The following is a 25,472-nucleotide window of genomic DNA, read 5'->3' as shown; positions in this document are numbered from 1 at the left end:
ACCTGTGTAAGGAATCATTCAGAATCTTGTACACCACATTTGTAAGACCAATCCTGGAGTATGCGGCCCCAGCATGGAGCCCGTACCTTGTCAAGCACAAGACGAAGCTGGAAAAAGTCCAAAGGTATGCTACTAGACTAGTCCCAGAACTAAGAGGCATGAGTTATGAGGAAAGGCTGCGGGAAATGCACCTTACGACACTGGAAGACAGAAGAGTAAGGGGGGACATGATCACAACCTACAAAATCCTCAGGGGAATCGACCGGGTAAACAAGGATGAACTATTCAACTCTGGTCGGACGCGAACAAGGGGACACAGGTGGAAGCTGAGTACCCAAATGAGCCACAGAGACGTTAGAAATAACTTTTTCAGTGTCAGAGTAGTTAGTAAATGGAATGCATTAGGAAGTGATGTGGTGGAGGCTGACTCCATACACAGTTTCAAATGTAGATATGATAGAGCCCAATAGGCTCAGGAATCTGTACACCAGTTGATTGACGGTTGAGAGGCGGGACCAAAGAGCCAGAGCTCAACCCCCGCAAGCACAATTAGGTGAGTACACACACACACACACACACACACACACACACACACACACACACACACACACACACACACATACACACACACACACACAGCAAAGTTTTCTTTTAGTGTGAGAGTAGTGGAAAAATGGAATGCACTTAAGAAGCAGGTTGTTGAAGCAAATTCTATTCATAATTTTAAAACTAGGTATGATAGGGAAATGGGACAGGAGTCATTGCGGTAAAAACCGATGGCATGCAAAGGCAGGATCCAAGAGTCAATGCTCGACCCGGGAGACACAAATAGGGGAGTACAATGAAGTGAGTACACACACACACACACACACACATAGGGCGCTAGTGTCTGAGTGGACAGCACGCTGGATACGTAGTCCAGTGGTCCGGGGTTCGATTCCCGGCATCGGCAGAAACAGATGGACAGATTTTCTTTCACCCTGATGCCCCTGTTACCTAGCAGTAATTAGGTACCTGGGAGTTAGACAGCGTTACAGGCTGCTTCCTGGGAAAGGGGGGTGAGTGTATGTGTGGGAGGGGGGAGGGGAAGTTAGCAACAGTTGATTCACCTAGCACAACTAGGTGAATATACACACACACACAAAATGCTTATTTTGGAAAAGTGCATTCATAAAGAACTCAAGAACCAGCTGGACGCGGATGATATTCTGCATTATTTGTAAATCGCTGTGTGTAAATTATAGTTTTTAACGTTAGCGTCTTGTAAATCTGGACTCTTTAAACATTTAAGACAATATAAGCAATAATCTCGTCTAGGAGACAGATGGTCGTATATCCCTTTCCTAAACAAGCGAATTCATATGTTCCCTAACGAGACGTCCAATATACAGGTCTATCAACACAAATAAACATGAATACTTCACGATCAACAAGAGAACAATTGATGTAACAAAGATCTTTAAAATCTTTAAACATCATAATTAAATTCCACAACGTTTTGAATTCATCGTTGTATTCATCATCAGATCTAAAACACAGGACTTTTGACCTAGTGTTAATTCATGAATTCAAATTGATCCACAAAACAAGAAACTTAAACCGAATAAGAGCTGTTTACTACAAGATAAGACATATAAATGTCCCAAATTATAGAAAAAAGAACAAACACAAAAATCCGACTTACCTGACGATTTACAAATTTAGGATTTGACAAATACTTAAGAAAAACAGTCAATACTAATTCGAAATTACAGTTGTAAACAAAGTAATTCAGAAACTTATTCAAGCAAAAAATAATTAAAACACATAATAGATTACCAATTACATACTTTATAAAAATTCAAATATTACATAATAATAAACACCATATATATACTCAGTACCTTAATAAAGCAGAAATAGTTATATGACAAGACCTCACTCAAAATAAGCACCACAAACTCAAATCAAGGGGGGGGGGGGGCGACTAAAAATAATAAAGTCAGGAAGCAGCACAAGTAAAAGGAAAATATAAACCTAGGTAAAGTTTACGAAGTATATAACTGTTCAGCTGAACTTTTTGCATTCAACAGAGGCCGCAACTCTCTGATATATGGCGATCCCATCACACGCAGGTTAGACTGGCGACTCATGCATGTATCCAAGGTCTAAAGTCAGACTCATGCATGTATCCAAGGTCTAAAGTCAGACTCATGCAAAGAACAGTTCGTCTCAAAACAATGTTACTCTGACTTTTGGTGCTTCGTGTAGACTTCATTATTTTTTAGTCTCCCCATTTCATTTTATTATTATGGTGCATATCTTAAATAACGTCTTGTCCTATAATTATTTTTGTTGAATTCTGCTGTGAATAATATTTGATGTTTTTATTGTTTAATATTTAGTCTTTTAATGTGCATAATTGGTAATCTGTAATGTGTTTTAATTCTTCGTTGTTTGTATAAGTTTTAATTATTTGCTTTTCAGTTATAATTTTGAAATAGTATTTGCTAACTTTTGCTGAATGTTTGGCAAGTCCGACGTGTCCGGTATATGTCATGTAAGTTGAGTTTTTGAGTTTGATCTTATTTGTTAATTGATATCCTTACTTTGTCCTGTCTTGTAGTAACACTATTCAATATAAGTTTCATGTTCTGTGAGTTAATTTTATTTTATCTCATGCTTCTTCAATAATCTTATACATATATATTGTATAAGACTGTAACAGTATGTCACAGTAACGGGACTGGAACAGAAAAAACTCCCAGTATCGGAGCTGATTCAGTTGAAGTAAAATTACCGGAATTGGAAGAATAAAGCTTCAATGACAGGCCAGGAGGAGCAAAGCAATCGTTACGTAACAAAAACAGTGGCCATTGTAATATAGCTGGAACATTAATCATAATAACGTAACAGTAACATCAATCATAGTAACGTAGCAGGAACAGCAATCAAAGTAACAATGCGGGAACAACAGTCCAAGTAACGTCGCGGGAACAACAGTCCAAGTAACGTCGCAGGAACAACAGTCCAAGTAACGTCGCGGGAACAACAGTCCAAGTAACGTCGCGGGAACAACAGTCCAAGTAACGTCGCAGGAACAACAGTCCAAGTAACGTCGCGGGAACAACAGTCCAAGTAACGTCGCGGGAACAACAGTCCAAGTAACGTCGCAGGAACAACAGTCCAAGTAACGTCGCAGGAACAACAGTCCAAGTAACGTCGCGGGAACAACAGTCCAAGTAACGTCGCAGGAACAACAGTCCAAGTAACGTCGCAGGAACAACAGTCCAAGTAACGTCGCAGGAACAACAGTCCAAGTAACGTCGCAGGAACAACAGTCCAAGTAACGTCGCAGGAACAACAGTCCAAGTAACGTCGCAGGAACAACAGTCCAAGTAACGTCGCAGGAACAACAGTCCAAGTAACGTCGCAGGAACAACAGTCCAAGTAACGTCGCAGGAATAGCAGTGAAAATGTGTAAGGAAGGTGCTGAAGGGCAGGAAAGGTGCTGAAGGGCAGGAAAGGTGGTGAAGGGCAGGAAAGGTGCTGAAGGGCAGGAAAGATGGTGAAGAGAAGGAAAGGTGCTGAAGGGCAGGAAAGGTGCTGAAGGGCAGGAAAGGTGGTGAAGAGCAGGAAAGGTGCTGAAGGGCAGGAAAGGTGCTGAAGGGCAGGAAAGGTGCTGAAGGGCAGGAAAGGTGGTGAAGGGCAGGGAAGGTGGTGAAGAGCAGGGAAGGTCGTGAAGGGCAAGGAAGATGGTGAAGGGCAGGGAAGGTGGTGAAGAGGAGGGGCGGTGGTGAAGAGCAGGGAAGGTCGTGAAGGGCAAGGAAGGTGGTGAAGGGCAGGAAAGATGGTGAAGGGTAGGGAAGATGGTGAAGGGTAGGGAAGATGGTGAAGGGCAGGGAAGGTGGTGAAGGGCAGGGAAGATGGTGAAGGGTAGGGAAGGTGGTGAAGGGCAGGGAAGGTGGTGAAGGGCAGGGAAGGAGGTGAAGGGCAGGGAAGGTGGTGAAGGGCAGGGAAGGTGGTGAAGGGCAGTGAAGGTGGTGAAGGGCAGGGAAGGAGGTGAAGGGCAGGGAAGGTGGTGAAGGGCAGGGAAGGAGGTGAAGGGCAGGGAAGGTGGTGAAGGGCAGGGAAGGTGGTGAAAGGCAGGGAAGGTGGTGAAGGGCAGGGAAGGAGGTGAAGGGCAGGGAAGGTGGTGAAGGGCAGGGAAGGTGGTGAAGGGCAGGGAAGGTGGTGAAGGGCAGGGAAGGAGGTGAAGGGCAGGGAAGGAGGTGAAGATCAGGGAAGGAGGTGAAGAGCAGGGAAGGTGGTGAAGGGCAGGGAAGGTGGTGAAGGGCAGGGAAGGAGGTGAAGGGCAGGGAAGGTGGTGAAGGGCAGGGAAGGTGGTGAAGGGCAGGGAAGGTGGTGAAGGGCAGGGAAGGTGGTGAAGGGCAGGGAAGGTGGTGAAGGGCAGGGAAGGAGGTGAAGGGCAGGGAAGGTGGTGAAGGGCAGGGAAGGTGGGGCAGGGAAATAGCCTCGGCTATCACTTCCTTTTGACGGCCGTGATGGTCAAGTGGATTAAGGCGCCCTGTAGTTACCAGTTGCGTTGCTCCTGGGAGTATGGGTTCGAGTCACTTCTGGGGTGTGAGTTTTCATTCGCATATAGTACTGGGGACCATTCAGGCTTGTTCGCATTTGTGTTCCTCACGTGTGCCCCAAAGAATGAGGTGATTTGGTGAAATGCTATGCCCAAGATTACCATCCGAGTTGCCGTCGGGGAAGTGGCTCAAATAGCCTCGGCTATCACTTCCTTTTGACGGCCGTGATGGTCAAGTGGATTAAGGCGCCCTGTAGTTACCAGTTGCGTTGCTCCTGGGAGTATGGGTTCGAGTCACTTCTGGGGTGTGAGTTTTCATTCGCATATAGTCCTGGGGACCATTCAGGCTTGTTCGCATTTGTGTTCCTCACGTGTGCCCCAAAGAATGAGGTGATTTGGTGAAATGCTATGCCCAAGAACACCATCCAATTTGCCGTCGGGGAAGTGGCTCAAATAGCCTCGGCTATCACTTCCTTTTGACGGCCGTGATGGTCAAGTGGATTAAGGCGCCCTGTAGTTACCAGTTGCGTTGCTCCAGGGAGTATGGGTTCGAGTCACTTCTGGGGTGTGAGTTTTCTTTCGCATATAGTCCTGGGGACCATTCAGGCTTGTTCGCATTTGTGTTCCTCACGTGTGCCCCAAAGAATGAGGTGATTTGGTGAAATGCTATGCCCAAGATTACCATCCGAGTTGCCGTCGGGGAAGTGGCTCAAATAGCCTCGGCTATCACTTCCTTTTGACGGCCGTGATGGTCAAGTGGATTAAGGCGCCCTGTAGTTACCAGTTGCGTTGCTCCTGGGAGTATGGGTTCGAGTCACTTCTGGGGTGTGAGTTTTCATTCGCATATAGTCCTGGGGACCATTCAGGCTTGTTCGCATTTGTGTTCCTCACGTGTGCCCCAAAGAATGAGGTGATTTGGTGAAATGCTATGCCCAAGATTACCATCCGAGTTGCCGTCGGGGAAGTGGCTCAAATAGCCTCGGCTATCACTTCCTTTTGACGGCCGTGATGATCAAGTGGATTAAGGCGCCCTGTAGTTACCAGTTGCGTTGCTCCTGGGAGTATGGGTTCGAGTCACTTCTGGGGTGTGAGTTTTCATTCGCATATAGTCCTGGGGACCATTCAGGCTTGTTCGCATTTGTGTTCCTCACGTGTGCCCCAAAGAATGATTTGATTTGGTGAAATGCTTTGCCCAAGATTACCATCCGAGTTGCCGTCGGTGAAGTGGCTCAAATAGCCTCGGCTATCACTTCCTTTTGACGGCCGTGATGGTCAAGTGGATTAAGGCGCCCTGTAGTTACCAGTTGCGTTGCTCCTGGGAGTATGGGTTCGAGTCACCTCTGGGGTGTGAGTTTTCATTCGCATATAGTCCTGGGGACCATTCAGGCATGTTCGCATTTGTGTTCTTCACGTGTGCCCCAATGAATGAGGTGATTTGGTGAAATGCTATGCCCAAGATTACCATCCGAGTTGCCGTTGGGGAAGTGGCTCAAATAGCCTCGGCTATCACTTCCTTTTGACGGCCGTGATGGTCAAGTGGATTAAGGCGCCCTGTAGTTACCAGTTGCGTTGCTCCTGGGAGTATGGGTTCGAGTCACTTCTGGGGAGTGAGTTTTCATTCGCATATAGTCCTGGGGACCATTCAGGCTTGTTCACATTTGTGTTCCTCACGTGTGCCGCAAAGAATGAGGTGATTTGGTGAAATGCTATGCCCAAGATTACCATCCGGGTTGCCGTCGGGGAAGTGGCTCAAATAGCCTCGGCTATCACTTCCTTTTGACGGCCGTGATGGTCAAGTGGATTAAGGCGCCCTGTAGTTACCAGTTGCGTTGCTCCTGGGAGTATGGGTTCGAGTCACTTCTGGGGTGTGAGTTTTCATTCGCATATAGTCCTGGGGACCATTCAGGCTTGTTCGCATTTGTGTTCCTGACGTGTGCCCCAAAGAATGAGGTGATTTGGTGAAATGCCATGTCCAAGATTACCATCCGAGTTGCCGTTGGGGAAGTGGCTCAAATAGCCTCGGCTATCACTTCCTTTTGACGGCCGTGATGGTCAAGTGGATTAAGGCGCCCTGTAGTTACCAGTTGCGTTGCTCCTGGGAGTATGGGTTCGAGTCACTTCTGGGGTGTGAGTTTTCATTCATATATATATATATATATATATATATATATATATATATATATATATATATATATATATATATATATATATATATATATATATATATATATATATATATATATATATATATATAATAGAAGGGGTACCACCTCTGGTGCAAGTGTAGGGACCCTTATCCTCGGAGAAGAAAATAAAGAGTACTCAGAGAAGACCTTGTGGATCCTCACTGAACACTTTCATATTTTCTTCTCCTACCACCTCTATTCTTTTGGTATGTGTGTATATTTATCTAACTTTATTTGAAAATGTCATTACACAAAAACGTTACAATATTGATTACATGCAAGGTACAAGGCTGCTTGTCACAAGTTGAATAGCTCCTCGAACCATGGATGCAGTGAGCATTTCATCTCTGGATTGCCACACTAAGGCGCTGAAAAAGAAAACTGGCAGCTCTAGAGTCTCTAGTTGTTTCGATTAGCTTAGACCCCAACTCCATCAAAAACTAGCAGCCCTTTTACCCCAGGCACCAAGTGTCTCCGAGTCAATGGGGACAAAATTGTAGTGGTGCTCAAGGTCTCTGTATTTACGTGACTTGGCCGCTTCCCGGTGATTGGCAGCTCCTCCTGCTTGTGTAGCACTGAAGTCAACATAGGTATTGGCCAAAGTTGAAACGCAAGTGTAGTGCCACACCAACTGTCTACCATTCTTCCAGGGGTTCACCGTGATTCCGTCTGGGCGACCGACAGGCTCATCAGAGTTGTGGGACATTAGGTAAAGGGGCTCTCTCTCTGCTGGACAACTGGCTGTGGTAAGGCTTCTCTTAATAATGTCATTGACCTCGTCGTGTCTTGCATGCCATCCTCCTGTCCTTTGGCAGAGAAGTCCATGCCGTCCGTACCTGTCGCCCTCGGCCTCGCCGCAAATACACCTGTATTCGGTGTGGATTGGGGCAGCGAGGCTGAGAGCTACGGCAATTCGGAGGGCCTGCGGTGTGAGACGGGTGCCGGTTGCTGACATTGGAATTGCTAATAGGAAATCACCTGCATTGGGAGCTGCTACAGCTCTATGTCTGGCAGTGTCATGTGGTGTTGTCGCAGCTTCTAACAAAGTCTCAGCTTCTTGGTCGGCAATGGGGATTGCTGACCAAGCTGGATTGCTTATGGGCCTCAGAAGGCGGTGGTTGGGGTGCTGGTCCTGCGAGAGAGACCCATTTGGTTGTGCAGTCTGTGAAGCTGGGATCATGCACCCCTGCCTGTTGAACTAGGTGCTCAGGTAGGATTTCCTTCAACAAGTTGTCAGACCCCACTGAAGAGGACTGGAACGCTGGTACAACAATTTGTATGCGCACGCCAAGGCCCCAGAGTCTGACAGGAAGGGAGGCCTGTTTCCACTGTGAGTCGCTGAGGGAAAGATTGAGGGCTTTTTCTAGTGTTGATTTCAGCAAGCTGTCATACTCTTCTAATTTAATATTGTTGAAAGATGGCGAACATCTTAGAAAGTAGGTCAGCCTGGGGAGGGACAAGCATCTGGTGATGAGGTAAAGTGCATCATGAGCATCTATGTCTTCAATCCTCTCGTTCATCCTCTTCAGGTCAGTGATCTTCTTACCAAGGAAATCGTCGATGGCATTCCTTCCAAGAGGAGCACCTAGGAGTGTGCTGTCCTCAGGGTTGGTTGTATGAATGTCAGGCAAAACAACTTTTATTTGCTCTAATATTTGCTAGTTGGTGGAGGTTATTTCGCACTTGGAAGGGTTCAGGGTGAGGCCTAGGCTTGCTCCTGAATTATTCTTATGTCGTCCAAGAGTGAGGCTGGGGAGCTGGCTGGAGTACCATCGTCCAAAAACCAAATGTTGAGCTCACTGGACAAGTTATAAGTGACTTCTTTGATGACTAGGCAGAAATGAAAAGGAGCAAGGGGGTCACCCTGTTGGACACCTTCTTGTGATTTAATTTCATGTTCCCCAAAAAGTAGAGTTAGATTCTTGCTGAAGCATGAGTTTACAAACGGGTAGATGGAAGGAAAAAGGAGATGAACCGCATTAAGTACTGCATCCCCTCTAACCAGATTGAAACCATTTTTGAAGTCCAGCTTTATCAGGGCTTTTTCATTCGTAATGTTGGCAATGTAGGCTCTAGCTGCATGAGCCGCTGCCTCACACCCTTGGGGAATGCCAAACCCAAGCTGTTTTGGCGAATATATATATATATATATATATATATATATATATATATATATATATATATATATATATATATATATATATATATATATTTATATATATATATATTAGTATATTTTGGTAGCAGTCTTTCCTGTAGACATATATTATTAAATATGACCGAAAAAGTAAGATTAATAATTCTAACACGAATTTTCTCAATCTTTCGTACATTACGCTTCACTGTTGGAGGTAAATCAAAAATCAATTCTCCAAAATTCATTTTTATTTCTAGTCTGACGCGACACTGGCGCGTTTCGTAAAACTTATTACATTTTCAAAGACTTTAGTTCACAAATACACAACTGATTAGAACTTACGTATCTCCGATTTTATATCTACATTTGAGTGAGGTGGGAGGGGTGATGTGGCATTAACACAAGACAGAACAAGAGGGGATATTAATAGGGTATTAAAAGTATCAACACAAGACAGAACACAAACAATGGGTATTGAATAGAAGTGTTTGTAGAAAGCCTATTGGTCCATATTTCTTGATGCTTCTATATTGGAGCGGAGTCTTGAGGTGGGTAGAATATAGTTGTGCAATAATTGGCTGTTGATTGCTGGTGTTGACTTCTTGATGTGTAGTGCCTCGCAAACGTCAAGCCGCCTGCTATCGCTGTATCTATCGATGATTTCTGTGTTGTTTACTAGGATTTCTCTGGCGATGGTTTGGTTGTGGGAAGAGATTATATGTTCCTTAATGGAGCCCTGTTGCTTATGCATCGTTAAACGCCTAGAAAGAGATGTTGTTGTCTTGCCTATATACTGGGTTTTTTGGAGCTTACAGTCCCCAAGTGGGCATTTGAAGGCATAGACGACGTTAGTCTCTTTTAAAGCGTTCTGTTTTGTGTCTGGAGAGTTTCTCATGAGTAGGCTGGCCGTTTTTCTGGTTTTATAGTAAATCGTCAGTTGTATCCTCTGATTTTTGTCTGTAGGGATAACGTTTCTATTAACAATATCTTTCAGGACCCTTTCCTCCGTTTTATGAGCTGTGGAAAAGAAGTTCCTGTAAAATAGTCTAATAGGGGGTATAGGTGTTGTGTTAGTTGTCTCTTCAGACAACTTGAATTTTGGAGAATTGATTTTTGATTTACCTCCAACAGTGAAGCGTAATGTACGAAAGATTGAGAAAATTCGTGTTAGAATTATTAATCTTACTTTTTCGGTCATATTTAATAATATATATATATATATATATATATATATATATATATATATATATATATATATATATATATATATATATATATATATATGTCGTACCTAGTAGCCAGAACGCACTTTTTGGCCTACTATGCAAGGCCCGATTTGCCTAACAAGCCAAGTTTTCCTGAATTAATATATTTTCTCTAATTTTTTTCTTATGAAATGATAAAGCTACCAATTTCATTATGTATGAGGTCAAATTTTTTTTATTGGAGTTAAAATTAACGTAGATATATGACCAAACCTAACCAACCCTACCTAACCTAACCTAACCTATCTTTATAGGTTACGTTAGGTTAGGTAGCCGAAAAAGTTAGGTTAGATTAGGTTAGGTAGGTTAGGTAGACGAAAAACAATTAATTCATGAAAACTTGGCTTATTAGGCAAATCGGGCCTTGCATAGTAGGCCAAAAATTGCGTTCTGGCTACTAGGTACGACATATATATATATATATATATATATATATATATATATATATATATATATATATATATATATATATATATATATATATATATATATATATATATATATATATATGTCGTACCTAATAGCCAGAACGCACTTATCGGCCTACTATGCAAGGCCCGATTTGCCTAATAAGCCAAGTTTTCTTGAATTAATATATTTTCTCTAATTTTTTTCTTATGAAATGATAAATCTAACCATTTCATTATGTATGAGGTCATTTTTTTTTTATTGGAGTTTAAATTAACGTAGATATATGACCGAACCTAACCAACCCTACCTAACCTAACCTAACCTATCTTTATAGGTTAGGTTAGGTTAGGTAGCGAAAAAAGTTAGGTTAGGTTAGGTTAGGTAGGTTAGGTAGTCGAAAAACAATTAATTCATGAAAACTTGGCTTATTAGGCAAATTGGGCCTTGCATAGTAGGCTGAGAAGTGAGTTCTGGCTACTAGGTACGACATATATATATATATATATATATATATATATATATATATATATATATATATATATATATATATATATATATAATATATATATATATATATATATATATATATATATATATATAATATATATATATATATATATATATATATATATATATATATATATATATATATATATATATATATATATATATATATATATAAATAGATATACGCAATATAATTTAAAATATATGACAATATAAATTCCAGTTCATAACAAGATTTGACATTTCTAATCTCTATGTCTCATGCACGTTTCTCTCTCTCTCTCTCTTCGCTAGCTGGCGACTGGCACTTTTGTTGGAGTCTGGTAGTAACTAGCTTTTAGGCCCTTGTAATGAGGTAACTGGTAACTACATTACGGATCCTTGTGTTTGCGTCCGATAAATATAATGAATGGAAATTTCATATTAACTAAGGGGTTGAGGTCTCTTTTGAAACACGATTAATTTTTAGAATGTTTCCTCTGCGGTCCCTAAGCCTCTGGCTGCCCCATTTGCCGGCATTTTGAACAAAACTTAAATTATTTTGCACAGTTTCTAATTGTTAACTCCAAACAGTGGTTATTTTTAGCTTTTTTTCGTTGCCTGTCTTTTTTTCTCGTTATCTGTGCAACTCTAACTTCGTTTTCCCATTCATCTCTCTCTCTTTCTTTCCTTTCCTCCACCAATTCTCTCTACCCCTTACATTCAAGTAAATGTCATCATTAGCATTTCACTTCCTTCCAGTCAATCCCTCCCTCTGCCTTTCTCTCTCTGTTTTCGTTAATATTAATTCCCCTCTCTTTTGTTCTTCATTCACCCTCTCAAAACACAAGTCTGAACACAAACTCACCCTCAGCAAGCGGATGGCCCCCGTCAGTGGGTCAATGGCGAAAGCGAACCTTGATTCGTCGCTGGAGACGCCATCACCAGAGAGGCTATACCGCAGGAGTCCATACTCTCCCGCGTCGCCGTCTGTAGCAGTCACCTGCTGCAGGAGGCAAGACAACCTCTGAAACTCATTTTAGTCCTTATGGAGAGCTAGATGGTGGTTGAAGGAATGTGAGACACGGAGGGAGAGGGAGAATAGTTACGTGGTAGTGGATTACATTGTGCTGGTGAGGACAAAATCATAGAGAATATAATAGAGAATATGTATAATATGATTGAGTACTATGTTTTCAGTACATAGACTTTATGCTAATATTTTATGTAGAGCATCATTTGATATCTTCTCCAACCCTTCTACTCACCAACACTTAGGTCTGTAAAGGTATTCCCGAAGATCTTGTCTTTCATTCCCAGTACTGTCTGTTTATTTTCTTCTGCTTTTAAGTAGGCGCCCATATCTACTGAAAGGTGTAAGGTTGTCCTCTGTTGTAAAGCTGACGTTGCTTCTGCTACTCAGCTTAATATTATTACGGCTAGTATATTGATAAAAGTAATAGAAGTGAACAAATCCGCAAGGGGCCCTTGATGAGAGACCGAATCCACAGTGGAAGACATCGTTTATTTGCTTCTAGTCTGTCAAGTTACCAAACTTGTTTTTTTTTCAGGGATATTCCTGCGCGGGCCCTAAACCTCTGGCTGGCCCACTAAGTGTTGCTTGTTTCTGTTTTACTTGGGCGGAGTATGAGTACTTATTACTCGTATGGTTGCTTCAGTAAGATTTTGCCATATGTGTTTAACAACGTCTTCTGCTCTGTTGAATCTAAGTTGAACTCTTAATGGGTTTGTAACTGTGCACTGTGTTAGATAATGTTCCAGTGGTCTGTCGGGCATTTCTCCACAGTGTTGACATTTCCTCTCATCTTCCGGAACCTGTAAGCCTATTTCCCATGCACATGGGTATCCAAGCCTGATGCGATGTAAGTGCACTTCTGATGCTCTACTGCTCCCTTTCATCAAACTAAGTGGTTCGTAGTTGGTTGAATTCTTGTACCAATCTGCAGATCCTAATTTTGCAACTGCTGTGTTGTGGTCACTATATCTGTTGCATTGCTCTGTGTCTAATTACTTTCTTAATCTGTGATAGACTCTGTGGTATGTAAATGTCTACATTTCTTCTCTTACTTGCAAGTTTTGCAGCTTCGTCTGCAATGTCATTTCCTATTATTCCCACATGACTTGGCACCCAGTTGATAAGTACCCGTCGGCCTTGTCCTTTGAGTGTTTGCATTAATGATATGACATTTGTGATCAGATGTATGTTATCACATATGTGTTCTTGTTGCAAGGTTTTAATAGCGGTTCTCGAATCTGTATGTAAGATAACATGTTGTCGGTGTTGAGCAAGAGCATGTTCCAAAGCCTTTTGAATGTCTAGCATCTCTGTTTGTAAAGTCGAACACCCATTTGAGAGCCTCCAATTATTTACAGAGTTTCCTGCTTTAACTGCAGCTCCGGTTTCTTGTCCCTGCTGGTCTACTGATCCATCTGTGAAGTATGTGAAGCTGTCGGATGCCATGTTTGCTTCTATAAGCATCTGTGCAGTGTTACGCAGCAGATGAGGATTTGTCTGATTCATTTTTCCTTCAATAACCATAATCTTAAAGTCTGCTGGCAGAGATTCCCAAGGGGCTTGCATAACAAAGTCTGCATGTATTTTGTCGACACCTATTTCACTGATTGTGTTTGTTATATAGAATGTATTGATGGTGTTTATCGCACAATGGGTCCACCTGTTGCTATTGGAGGCTCTTCTGTCCAGAGTTAGTGCTCCAGTGATTATATCTTTAAGTGAACTGATTCTAGGTCTAGTCAATATCTTGGTCAGCATGCACGCAGCAATCCCTTTTACCCGTATTTCAATCGACGTTAGCTTGGTTTCTAGTCTTAACCAAACTTGATGATCTGCTCGTAATGTCTTTGAATTGTTAGTCATTTTTACTCTAAGTGTTTTACCGTCGTTGTGTGTTAACGTGTGTTACCGTTGCAAGGTATTACCAAGTGTTACCGTTGCAGGGTATTACCGTGTGTTACCGTTGCAGGGTATTACCGTGTGTTACCGTTGCAGTGTGTTACCGTTGAAGTGTATTACCATTGCAGTGTGTTACCGTGTGCAACAGTTGTAGTGTGTTACCGTTGCTGTGTGTTACCGTTGTAGTGTGTTACCGTGTGTTACTGTTGTAGTTTGTTACAGTGTTTTAACGTTGCAGTGTACTCATCTATTTGTACTCACCTAATTGTCTATGCAGCATCGAGCATTGACTACTGGATCCCTCCTTTCGAGCCATCGGTTGTTTGCAGCAATGACTCCGGTCCTATTTTTCTATCATACCTAGTTTTAAAATTATGAATAGAATTTGCTTCCACAACCTGCTCCTTAAGTGCATTCCATTTTTCCACTACTCTCACACTGAAAGAAAACTTCCTAACATCTCTGTGGCTCATACGAGTTTCCAGCTTCCACCCATATCTCCTCGTTGTGTTGCTATTCCGTGTGAACATTCTGTCTGTCCACTCTGTCAATTCCCCTGAGTATTTTATACGTTCCTATCATATCCCCCTCCCCCTTCTTTTTTCTAGTGTCGTAAGACTTAGTTCCTCCAGGCCCTCTTCATACTCCATCCCTCATAACGCTGGAACGAGTCTCGTTGCAAACTTCTGAACGTTTTCCAGTTTCCTTATGTTTCTTCAGGTGGGGGGGGGGGGACTCCACGATGGGGCGGCATACTCTAAGACTGGTCTCACGTAGGCAGTGTGAAGCGCCCTAAAAGCCTTCTCACTTAGGTTTCTGAATGAAGTTCCCCTTCATTGTGTACTGTTCCTTTGGTCTTCTATCACCTAGTCCCATTTCCATAACTATACATTTGCTCGTGATGAGCCCCAGTAGCCATTTCTCTGACCATCCCTGCCACCTGTTTACGTCTTCTTGGAGTATCCTACAATCCTTATCTGCCACAACTCTACTCATCAACTTTGCGTCATCTGCGATCATCGACATTTAGGATTCTACTCCTGTAAATATGTCGTTAACGTATATTAGAAAAAATATTGGTCCCAGCACGGATCCCTGAGGTACTCCACTTGTCACTTTTCGCCAGTCCTACTTCTCGCACCTTACCGTAACTCTCTGGCTCCTTCCTGTTAGGTAGTTCCGTACCGATGCTAGGGCCTTTCCGCTCACTCCTGCCTGCCTCTCAAGTTTGAATAGCTGTCTCATGTGTGGTACTGTATCAAACTCTTTTTGGCAGTCCAGAAATACGCAGTCTGCACAACCTGCTCTGTCCTGCGCTATCCTCGTTATTTTATCTTAGAATTCCAAAAGGTTTGTTAGGCAAGATTTCCCTTTCTAGAACCCATGTTGATGTTTGTTCACAAACCTAATGTTCTCTAGGTGTGCAACCAGTCGTAGCCTAATTATTCTTTCAAGTATTTTACAGGGGATGCTTGTCAGTGATACAGGTCTATGGTTAAGTGCCTCATCCCTATCACCTTTCTTTAAAATTGGTACAACATTTGCCCTCTTCCAGCAATTGAACAATTATTCCAACATAAGTGATTCATTAAAGATCCTTGCCAGAGGCACGCTGAGAGCCTGCGATGCCTCTTTTAGAATCCACGGTGATACTTTGTCTAGTCCAACACCTTTAGTTGCGTCCAGTGTTGACAACTGTTTCATTACCTCCTCTGCTGTCATCTCTATATCTGATAGTCTTTCATCTAAGGAAATCTCTTCTAACAATGGAAGCCGCTCAGGCTCGGTTGTGAACACTCCATGGAAACTGGCATTCAAAACTTCGTAGATTTCCTTGTCACTTTCTGTATGTCCCCTCTGTTTTCCTTAGTCATGTCACTTAGTCGTTCACCGACATTTTGCTTCTTATATGGCTGTGTAGTAATTTAGGTTGCTTTTTTCGCTTTAATCGCAATATCTTTCTCATAATTCCTTTCCGATGTTCTCCTTATGTTAATGTAACAGTTCCGAGCTTGGTTGCATCTGATCCTGTTGTCCTCTGTCCTTTGTCTTCTGCACTTCCTCCACTCCCTCCTGCTTCTCATTTTTGCTTCCTGACACTGTCTATTAAACCATGGGTTATTATATTCCCTCTTACTTTTTACCTTTACTGTTGGTATAAAACTCTTTTCGTCCTCCTTGCATTTCCGTGTAACTAGGTACTTCATATCTTGGACTGTTTTTCCTCTAATTTCTTCCTCCCACTGCTCTTCTCCTCGATAGTCCCTTATCCACCTGTAGTCCCCTTTCCTGTAGTCAACTCTCCTTTCCAAGAACTCTTGTCCCATGGTCACAAGTTTGAGTTCAATCATGTAGTCAAAGACTAGGACACAATGGTCACTGGCCCCTAGAGGTACTTCAAGCCCCAAATTCTCGATGTCTTCTACGTTGTGGGTGAAAATCAGATCTAATAGGCACGGTGTATCCATTCCTCTTTCTATTGTGTCTTCCTTCACATTGTGTTAGGAAATTCCTGTCTATAACATCTACTATCTTTGCTCCCCACGTTTCATCCCTGCCATGGAGATTCCTTGATTTCCAATTTACCTCTCCATGATTTTGGTCTCCCATGATCAGCAGCTTCGCTCTCAATCTGTGAGCTAATGTTGCTTCCTTCTGCAGAACATCTGTACAAGCCTTGTTGTTGTAACCCACTACGGTGTGATACGATATCACACCGTAACATACTACTGCAGTGTGTTACGGTGTGTTACCGTTGCAGAGTGTTACCGTTGCAGTGTTTTACCGTTGCAATGTGTTACCGTTGCAGTGTGTTACCGTTGCAGTGTGTTACCGTTACAGTGTGTTACCGTTGCAGTGTGTTACCGTTACAGTGTGTTACCGTGTGTTACCGTTGCAGTGTGTTACCGTGTGTTACTGTTGCAGTGTGATACCGTTGCAGTGTGTTACTGTTGTTGTGTGTTACCGTTGCAGTGTGTTACCGTGTGTTACCGTTGCAGTGAGTTACCGTTACAGTGTGTTACCGTGTGTTACCTTTGCCGTGAGTTACAGTGTGTTACCGTTGTAATGTGTTACCGTGTGTTACCGTTGCAGTGAGTTTCCGTTGCCGTGTGTTACCGTTGCAGTGTGTTACCGTTGCAGTGAGTTACCGTGTGTTACCGTTGCAGTGTGTTACCGTTGCAGTGAGTTACCGTGTGTTACCGTTATACTGCTTTCTCGTGTATTAAGGTTGTAATGTGTTACCGTTGTAATTTGATACCGTTGTAGTGTGTTACCGTTGTAGTGTGTTACCGTGTGTTAGCGTTGCAGTGAGTTTCCGTTGCAGTGTGTTACCGTTGCAGTGTGTTACCGTTGCAGTGAGTTACCGTGTGTTACCGTTATACTGCGTTCTCGTGTATTACGGTTGTAATATGTTACCGTTGTAATTTGATACCGTTGTAGTGTGTTACCGTTGTAGTGTGTTACCGTGTGTTACCGTTGCAGTGAGTTTCCGTTGTAATGTGTTACCGTTGCAGTGAGTTACCGTGTGTTACCGTTATACTGCGTTCTCGTGTATTACGGTTGTAATGTGTTACCGTTGTAATTTGATACCGTTGTAGTGTGTTACCGATGTAGTGTGTTACCTTTTTAGTGTGTTACCGATGTAGTGTGTTACCGTTGTAGTGTGTTACCGCTGCAGTGTGTTACCGTTGTAGTGTGTTACCGTTGTAGTGTGTTACCGTTGTAGTGTGTTACCGTTGTAGTGTGTTACCGTTGTAGTGTGTTACCGATGTAGTGTGTTACCGTTGTAGTGTGTTACCGTTGTAGTGTTTTAACGTTGTAGTGTGTTACCGTTGTAAGGTTTTACCGTGTGTTACCGTTGTAGTGTGTTACCGTTGTAGTGTGTTACCGTTGTAGTGTGTTACCGTGTGTCACCGTTGCAGTGTGTTACCGTTCCAATGTGTTACTTTGTGTTTCCGTGTGTTACCGTTGTAGTGTGTTACCGTTGTAAGGTTTTACCGTGTGTTACCGTTGTAGTGTGTTACCGTTGTAAGGTTTTACCGTGTGCTAACGTTGTAGTGTGTTACCGGGGCTCGTTGGCGGCTGTTGGGTGCAGACGTGTCGTTCGTAGCGCTCGCCAGTTCCACCCTAGTGGCTGTGTGAGGAGGGTGTCCATGACGGCTGTGGGGGTGTTGTCCCCCGTGTGGACGTGGTGCACCTGTTGAGGAGACATGGGGACTTACCGGCCTCCATTGAAAAGGACCTCGTCGGCTGGTCTGGCTTTTACGGTTCCAGTTGGACCATTTGTTGGTTGGTGTTGCCCTGGTGAATGTTCTACATGTGCAGTTGTAGGAATTGGTGGGCGTCCAGCTGCCGGGGAACCGCGCCGTGGTCAAGTTTCGCCATCAGGCTGCATTTCAGGCTTTTTTGGGGCGGTGTGAGGGTCATGTTTACTCTCTCCCTGATGCCTCCGGTTCTGTTAAGGTGGTGAACTTCAGCGTCGCCTTGACGTATGTGTCGGTGCGTGGTGCCCCCTTCGAGTTTCACGATGATCTCCTAACTGCTGTGTTTGGACGGTTTGATACTGTGCTAAGCATTCGTTGGGACAAGGTACTCGCACGGCACTGTACAGGGATGCTTGACGGGTCTCGCACCCTGACCATGTCTCTGAAGAGTAGTGTTCCGTCCTCTGTGTCCGTGTTGGGTTACACGCTCCGTTGCCACTATCCTGGGCAACCGCGCACCTGTTACAGGTGTGGTAATGAGGGTCATCTTGCTGCAACGTGCGACGTAGGAGCAACTGGCAGGGTGCATGTTTTTCGTAAGGAGGACTTTCCACCCCTGTTGACTTCGGGCGCTTCTAAGGATGGAGTGGGTGCTTTGCCTGAGGCGCCTGATTGCTTGTCTGCTGCTCTGCCTGTTGAGGCGGATACTATGACTTATACGTCCAGTCTGTTACTGCTGTGGCCCCGGAGGTAGTTGTTGCACCGGAGTGTCAGAGTGTCGGGCCGTCGCCCGCACTGCATGTGGTGGATGTCCCAGTGGATGTCCATGTCCCGCCCCCGCCTGTGGACGTGGTACCGGCTCCCGGGGACGCGGGTCCTGTTGTTTTGGAGGGGGGGGGGTGCTTCGGCAAGGTGAGGTGCCTGCCGTGCCTGTGTGTGTTAACGACTGTAGTTCTGCTCTTTCCATCCCTTTGCAGAAGCATGTGCGTCGGTGTTCTGAGGCTGTTTCCCTGGATGATGTGGACAGTGTGGGTGATGTGGCCTCTGTGGACTCTTCAGATGGTGCGGATTTGGCCAGTGTGGATGTGAAGATGGTGGCTGTGCCTGCAGAGGGGCCTGCTGGGCGTGGTGTGGCGCGGCCTGTGTCGAAGCGTTCGCTGCGGGCTCGGAGTGTGTCTCCCCTTCGTGTTGTGCCTTGGGAGATGTTGGGGGAGTATGGTGCTCTGGCGCCCCCCACCGAGGATGATGGTGCTGTGAGGGGCTCCGAAGTTGCTACCTGTGCCCACTCCCCAACCCTCCTGCGTCACCTGCTGTTGGATCTCCGCAGTGGGGGGTTGCCCCTGATGATCGGAACCTCGTCGTGGAGTTGCGGAAAGATGTACGCCGGGGGGCCTCGGCTCCTGTGCCCTGTGGTGGGGTCGATGCCGCGCCTGCATCCCCTGCGGTTCCCCTTCTTTCCTTGCCCCGGTCTGGGGGAAGCCTCGTCCCGACTGCTGGGGTCGTGCCCTGTTGGGATCCGGTGTTGGGCCCTTATCGGGATGCCCGGGTGCTTCCGATCCCGTGGTGCTCGTCCACTGTCTGGGTGTCACGGGTGAAGGAGTTTGTTTATAGGGTGCCGGATAAGTTGTCTCAGCCAAGGGCACTGCCTGGTGGCCGGCTGCCCGATGACTTGTGGGTGATTTGGGAAGCGTACTAATTGCACTTTCCGATATACAAGTTTCCGGAGAAGTATTAGTTAACGTCTGATCAGCTTCCGCCGTTACCTAGACTCCCCGCCCTATGGTGCTGGGAGTCTCCCTCTTACGTCCACCTCTGTTTTTGTCGCCACTCCTCTCTCTACGACCCGACACATCTAACACTTTTGACTTTCTTCACTTCCTTATCGTCAACGCGTCTCCCTACATTTGTCCTGGTGCAGTCATCGGGAGGGTAAACCCTTCATGCAAACTGCACCTAATCTCGAGAAGAAAAAGAAGTGTGTTACCGTGTGTTACCGTTGTTGTGTTACCTTGTGTTTCGGTGCCTTACCGTTGTAGTTTGTTACCGTGTGTTCCCAGTGTAGTGTGTTGCCATGTTTTACCGTTGCAGTGCACTCACCTATTTGTACTCACCTATTGTGCGACATTTGGGGCTTGACTCTATTTATTAAAATATTGAAGTAATGAAAATCAATTACGAAGGACCACCCGCTTTTATAGTAAAGAGGGAAACTAAGAAAATATGATCATTAGAAAATTCCTAGATGAACCAGTAACTATGGATAAAATACTAGAGAATATGATCACTGAAATAATTAATGGGCTGTATAATTAAATGAATCAAAGCCTCAAACACCTACATTGGGGGGTATTACTGGAACTCAATACGTCCAAAAACTAGTGTGGTTCGTTCACCAGTCCAATGTATAATAATCTAATCCTATGAACATTTATAGTCATTATCTTTATCATCAATGAGAACATAGATTACGAACATGGAAATAATAATTATAATAAACACATGTTAATCCAATGAACAGAGTTCTGCATGTAAAGGAATACAGATAATAGAAATCAAGGAATACAAAAGGAATCTTAGCTTAAAGACGATTTCCAAGAAGTTAGTTACGACTCATCCTCTGATTCTCCTGGATTCGTCATGGAACACTGGGAGTTGATTAACATAGGAAATGACAGCTCGGAGAATTCTTCACACACGCTGTAAATCAAATTGGTTTCAGTAGCAACAGATTAAGCTACTAAATATTTATGTTCAAGAAATTGAGATTAATAATAAGAGGAAATAATGACCTGTAGTTTTTTATTGTCGCACGACGTCACGACAAGCTACCCAGCTATAAACCCACCCCCTATATGATGCATCAAATAAGGATAAAGGTACTTAGCTAATACGGGCACTGTGTAAGTTAAGGCTTGCCGAAGTTCGCGTCCTAGGTTCCGGTCCAGCCTATCCTAGATACTGACGCGCTTCACTGGCCGGTCACGTGGTATTACATAGAACCAAATTTAACAGGTTCTGGCTGAATGTCAAATTAAATCTCTTGACAATTCAACTTGTTATGTAAAGTGACACTGACACCAGCAAAGTTAATGTCTGCAAAGATTCTTCACACCTCACAGTGGCGACTTTCCCCTCGAGTTCTTGATGGCGTCTACCCTCGTGTCTGGGGTAATGGCGTCTCGTCCTGAGCGCGTCACCTCGTGAACGCTTCACCACGTGAACTGGCGTCTCCTCCACCCCACTCCGCGTCCCGCGTTTGTTACTCAAATTATTTATTACTCAAATTATTTATTACGGGTATTATCATTTCTCGCAGTTGTGATTGAAATGCTCGGATAAGGACGGGTTTATTATTTAGAGGAGTTAAATATTATTATTTGCCCGTTTTATGATAGTAAACGAACAATGGAGATGAATTAAAGTCTCTCCAGGGCATTCACGCGTGACGTAAATTTTATTACTAGATAACAGTTAGAACTATAAACTCTCTATTTGGCTTTAGTTGGAGATAAGTTTATCTGTAACTAATTATCACACAGAACACCGTTGTTTATAGAGAATCAAATTCAATTCTCAGACACACTGGACATAAATGTGTTTATTACAATGGAATCTGACGCAATACTGGCGTCGGGTGACGTAAGAATTCTAGCCTTATTGTACAGATGTAATTATTAGTACATGTGAACTCTACGTTGGGTTAATTTTAATCACTACAATGATTAGTAGATTTATTAATAATTAATGAGAATACAACAGTGTTGTATTTAGTGTTGGAAATTTCCAACATAACTCCGGGGGGAGGATTCTAGGGTCGTAGTGTAATGTGGAGTACTGACACCTATCCCGAAGTTGGTATTAATATTAGTATATTAGTATGTTAGTATGTTAGTACACACATAACGAATGTCTCGTATTATGGTCCTTATCGAACCGGATAAACATAAATTATAATTACAAATACTAATTAATAATAACTAATCCTTGTGTGATGTAATCAAGACTAACCTTTTTAATTAATTGTGTCTACTAACAACGTAACATATAGGTTAGCCTAAGTCACACCAATTCATTGCTACTTATACCTTATGTATAATGTAGCACTCGTGGGAAGCAGTTTATTGCCCACAACACTTAGGCCTACACTTCACACTGAAGTAAGAATCTTTAGGTCACCAAGAGCAACAGCTCATAACTTTATATTAATCACTAACACCAATTATGTGTTAACCATTTGGGCTATACAAATGTTTCAATATATGGCTGTCAGCAGACTGTCCATTATAGCCTGAATCCATGTTATAGTTACTGATTCATTCAAGTCAGTGGATCATTAACATTTAGGGATCCAGTATACTAACATAAATTACTGATCTCATACTAGTTAATCATTACTAACCCTGATAACATTTTATTCCACAATTAGGAGTACATTCAGGAGTTAGATAATATTTACGGCAGTAGAATACTTGCCAAACACAATTAATTCTCTTGTGTTCATTTAATTTCTTATACACATAATTATACGAGTGTATATAAACTATAAAATCCAAAAAACCCAAAAACACAGCACAATTATTTGCACATTATTGCACCACAATATAATCTTTGCCAACCTTTATTAGGTAGCAATTTAGGCTGTGATTGTGTTGAATTCGGCACAAGCATAGACTAAATAAGTTGTAGTTTCTTAAGTAGAAATTCTCACGACTAGGCTTGAGCTAGTTAGTGACCTATATATTATTCATTTTTGTCCTGACCCTATCAAGGGTGGGATTAACCATTTATTGCGTAATTATATTTTATTGCATATTTCTATGTATGTCTTTGAGTGTTACTGTAAGTCCGCTACCCATCCGAAGCTGATTTTGAAGAGCTAAGCTGAGGAACACCTGTAGTGAGACCAAGGTACCACTCAAATCTTAGTTGCTTATTATTAGGTAGGTAGCTAACCTCTAAATGAGATAAATTACAACCAGCCTCAAGAAATATCAGGCTGTCAATACTTATACCTGCTCTACATCAAGGAGCAGACACCATAGCTATACCACTAGCTACATAAGCCCTATCAGGCTTAATTTACCGCAAGAATGAATCCTCTAGAAAGGAATGCAAGATTCTTGAGAACTCTTCAAGTTCGCCTAGGAGAACTGCTTATCAGATGTCATCACTGTGTAGAAACTGACCCAGGTGACGTCTACAGACTAGCAAGTTCCATAAGGAACGCTAACCAAAAATATGATCATATAAAGACTGTAATCGAGTCCCACAGGAATTTACTCCAGGTCGGTCATACTGTCTCAGACCACTTACGTCTGACAGAATCTGATCTTGATAACTATGAACGTAGCGTTCAAACCAGGTTAGACCAATATGAGAAGATGCTTGCGAGACAAGATATTCCCGAGTGGATTGAACAGATCATTAAGAGACCTACACCTGAGTCAACACTCAGCTCAGATGAAATACTTGAGCTACCTCAAGATGAGGAGAATCCTCTAATCAATACTGATCACTACACAGGATCCACAACTGAAGCTCAACCTTCATTTTCTAACCTCTCATCTAATACAGCTTCATGTGATGATTTGTTTACAGAGTCTGATCAAATTTCAGACAGCTCTTCTCAATGTTCCCTGGATTCTATAAGTTCAATACATAAAGCTACTGAATTAACTAGCTTATCACAAGAACCCAGAGAAACAAGTGAAGCTGCAGATGAAAGAAGTGAAGCTGCAATAATCAGTGAATCTGAACCAGAAAATGATAAAGCTAATGCTGCAGCAGCAGTCGAAACTGTAATCAAAGCTGAGGCTAAGCAAGAAGCCTTAAGCAACACAAGTAATGGTCACAATTGCTCACAACAGCCTTCTAAAGTAAGTGCTAACAATGAGAAGACTATTATAAACCTTGTACACCAATTATTAAATTTATCTTCACCAGAACAATCAGTTGACTCTTTACAAGCCTTTAGTTTCCAGCTTGAGTCACTGATAAATTCTTTCAGTAAAGAGGTGGATCACCCAACTACTGAGTGGATGACTAAAATTATCATCCAGAGAAAATTGTCTGGTGACACACTTAATAAATTATATGTATACCAGAATGGTAATACGCTGTCAATGCAGGATATATTTACAGGTTTGCACAATATGAGCAATCATACAGCAAACCAGGCAATTAATGCTAAATCTGAATGCACCAAAACTGTACCTACATCAGTTTCCTTGCCTGAAACTCCTAAAGTGACACTGTCACTAGGTAACAAAGGTGCTAATAATCAATGTAATAACAATCAGTCAAACACTGATTCATCAGTGAGGCCTAAAGGCTCCACAGGTGCTCCTAAGAGACCTAATAGTCCAAAGAGCACTCCTAATAACTCCACAGGTGCTCCTAAGAGACCTAATAGTCAAAGGGCACTCCCAAGAGCCTATTAATGGATCCCCAGAGTACACCAAGTACTCACAAGAGAATAAATAACAAGCAAATGCAAGCAGCAAAACCATCACAACCTGCAAGTACTGTTTTACCTAAACCGGTAACCCCTAAACGAGCTGTAGGATGGGGAATGTGCTTGTTTTGCAATCAAAAACATTCTCTGTACAAATGTACCAATTATCCTAATAGAGACACAAAAGTCAGACGACTCAAACAGTTACACAAATGTACTAGGTGTCTCAAATCACATAATGTTAATAGCTGTGAAACCCCACTGAACACCTGCAATAGGTGTAGAAGGGGCAAGCATCATGCTGCACTGTGCAAATTAGTTAGGACAAATTATGTCAATCCTAGAATAGGACGTAGAGAATCTTCACCAGTACAGTGCTGCAAGGTGCGAGATGTGTACAGCGTAACTTCACAAGCATCTCAAGTGGATGCTGCTTTGCCTACTGCCCAACTTCAAGTGAAGAACAGAGGAGCCAAGATCACCACACGTGGACTATTTGATCAAGGTTCCCAGAGAACTTTCATTACTCAAAGGGCAGCAGAGGCACTTAATTTACAACCAATAAGACAGGTAAAATTAAACTTGTCAGGGTTCATGATAAATCGAGGAACCCATGAATACTCAGTAGTTCAACCTCTTGTACGACTAGGTAGTCATGCTAAGGCTGTCCAAGCTATTGTTGTAGATCAAATACCTTTAGACTTAAACATTAAGGGTCTGGGGTACACAGCCCACTTCCTGCAGGAACGTGAAATTAATTTGGCTGACAACAAGTTAACGTCTGACCCCCTTAACAATGTAGATGTACTAGTAGGAGCCGACTACTATTACCAGTTCA

At 43.0% G+C, this 25,472-nt stretch overlaps 1 protein-coding gene across 1 annotated transcript in view; it reads right to left on the bottom strand.

Moving 5' to 3' along the window:
• The window catches only part of LOC123751693 (putative neural-cadherin 2), a 400,838-nt gene that overhangs the window by 251,957 nt on the left and 123,409 nt on the right, over positions 1-25,472 (bottom strand). The window contains 1 exon segment of the mRNA XM_069330285.1: positions 11,909-12,046. Coding sequence (XP_069186386.1) covers positions 11,909-12,046 — 138 coding nt within the window.

This window comes from Procambarus clarkii, chromosome 24 (genome assembly GCF_040958095.1).
Source record: "Procambarus clarkii isolate CNS0578487 chromosome 24, FALCON_Pclarkii_2.0, whole genome shotgun sequence".
Classification (NCBI taxonomy): Eukaryota; Metazoa; Arthropoda; class Malacostraca; order Decapoda; family Cambaridae; genus Procambarus; species Procambarus clarkii.
This window is presented reverse-complemented; position numbering and strand designations above follow the sequence as displayed.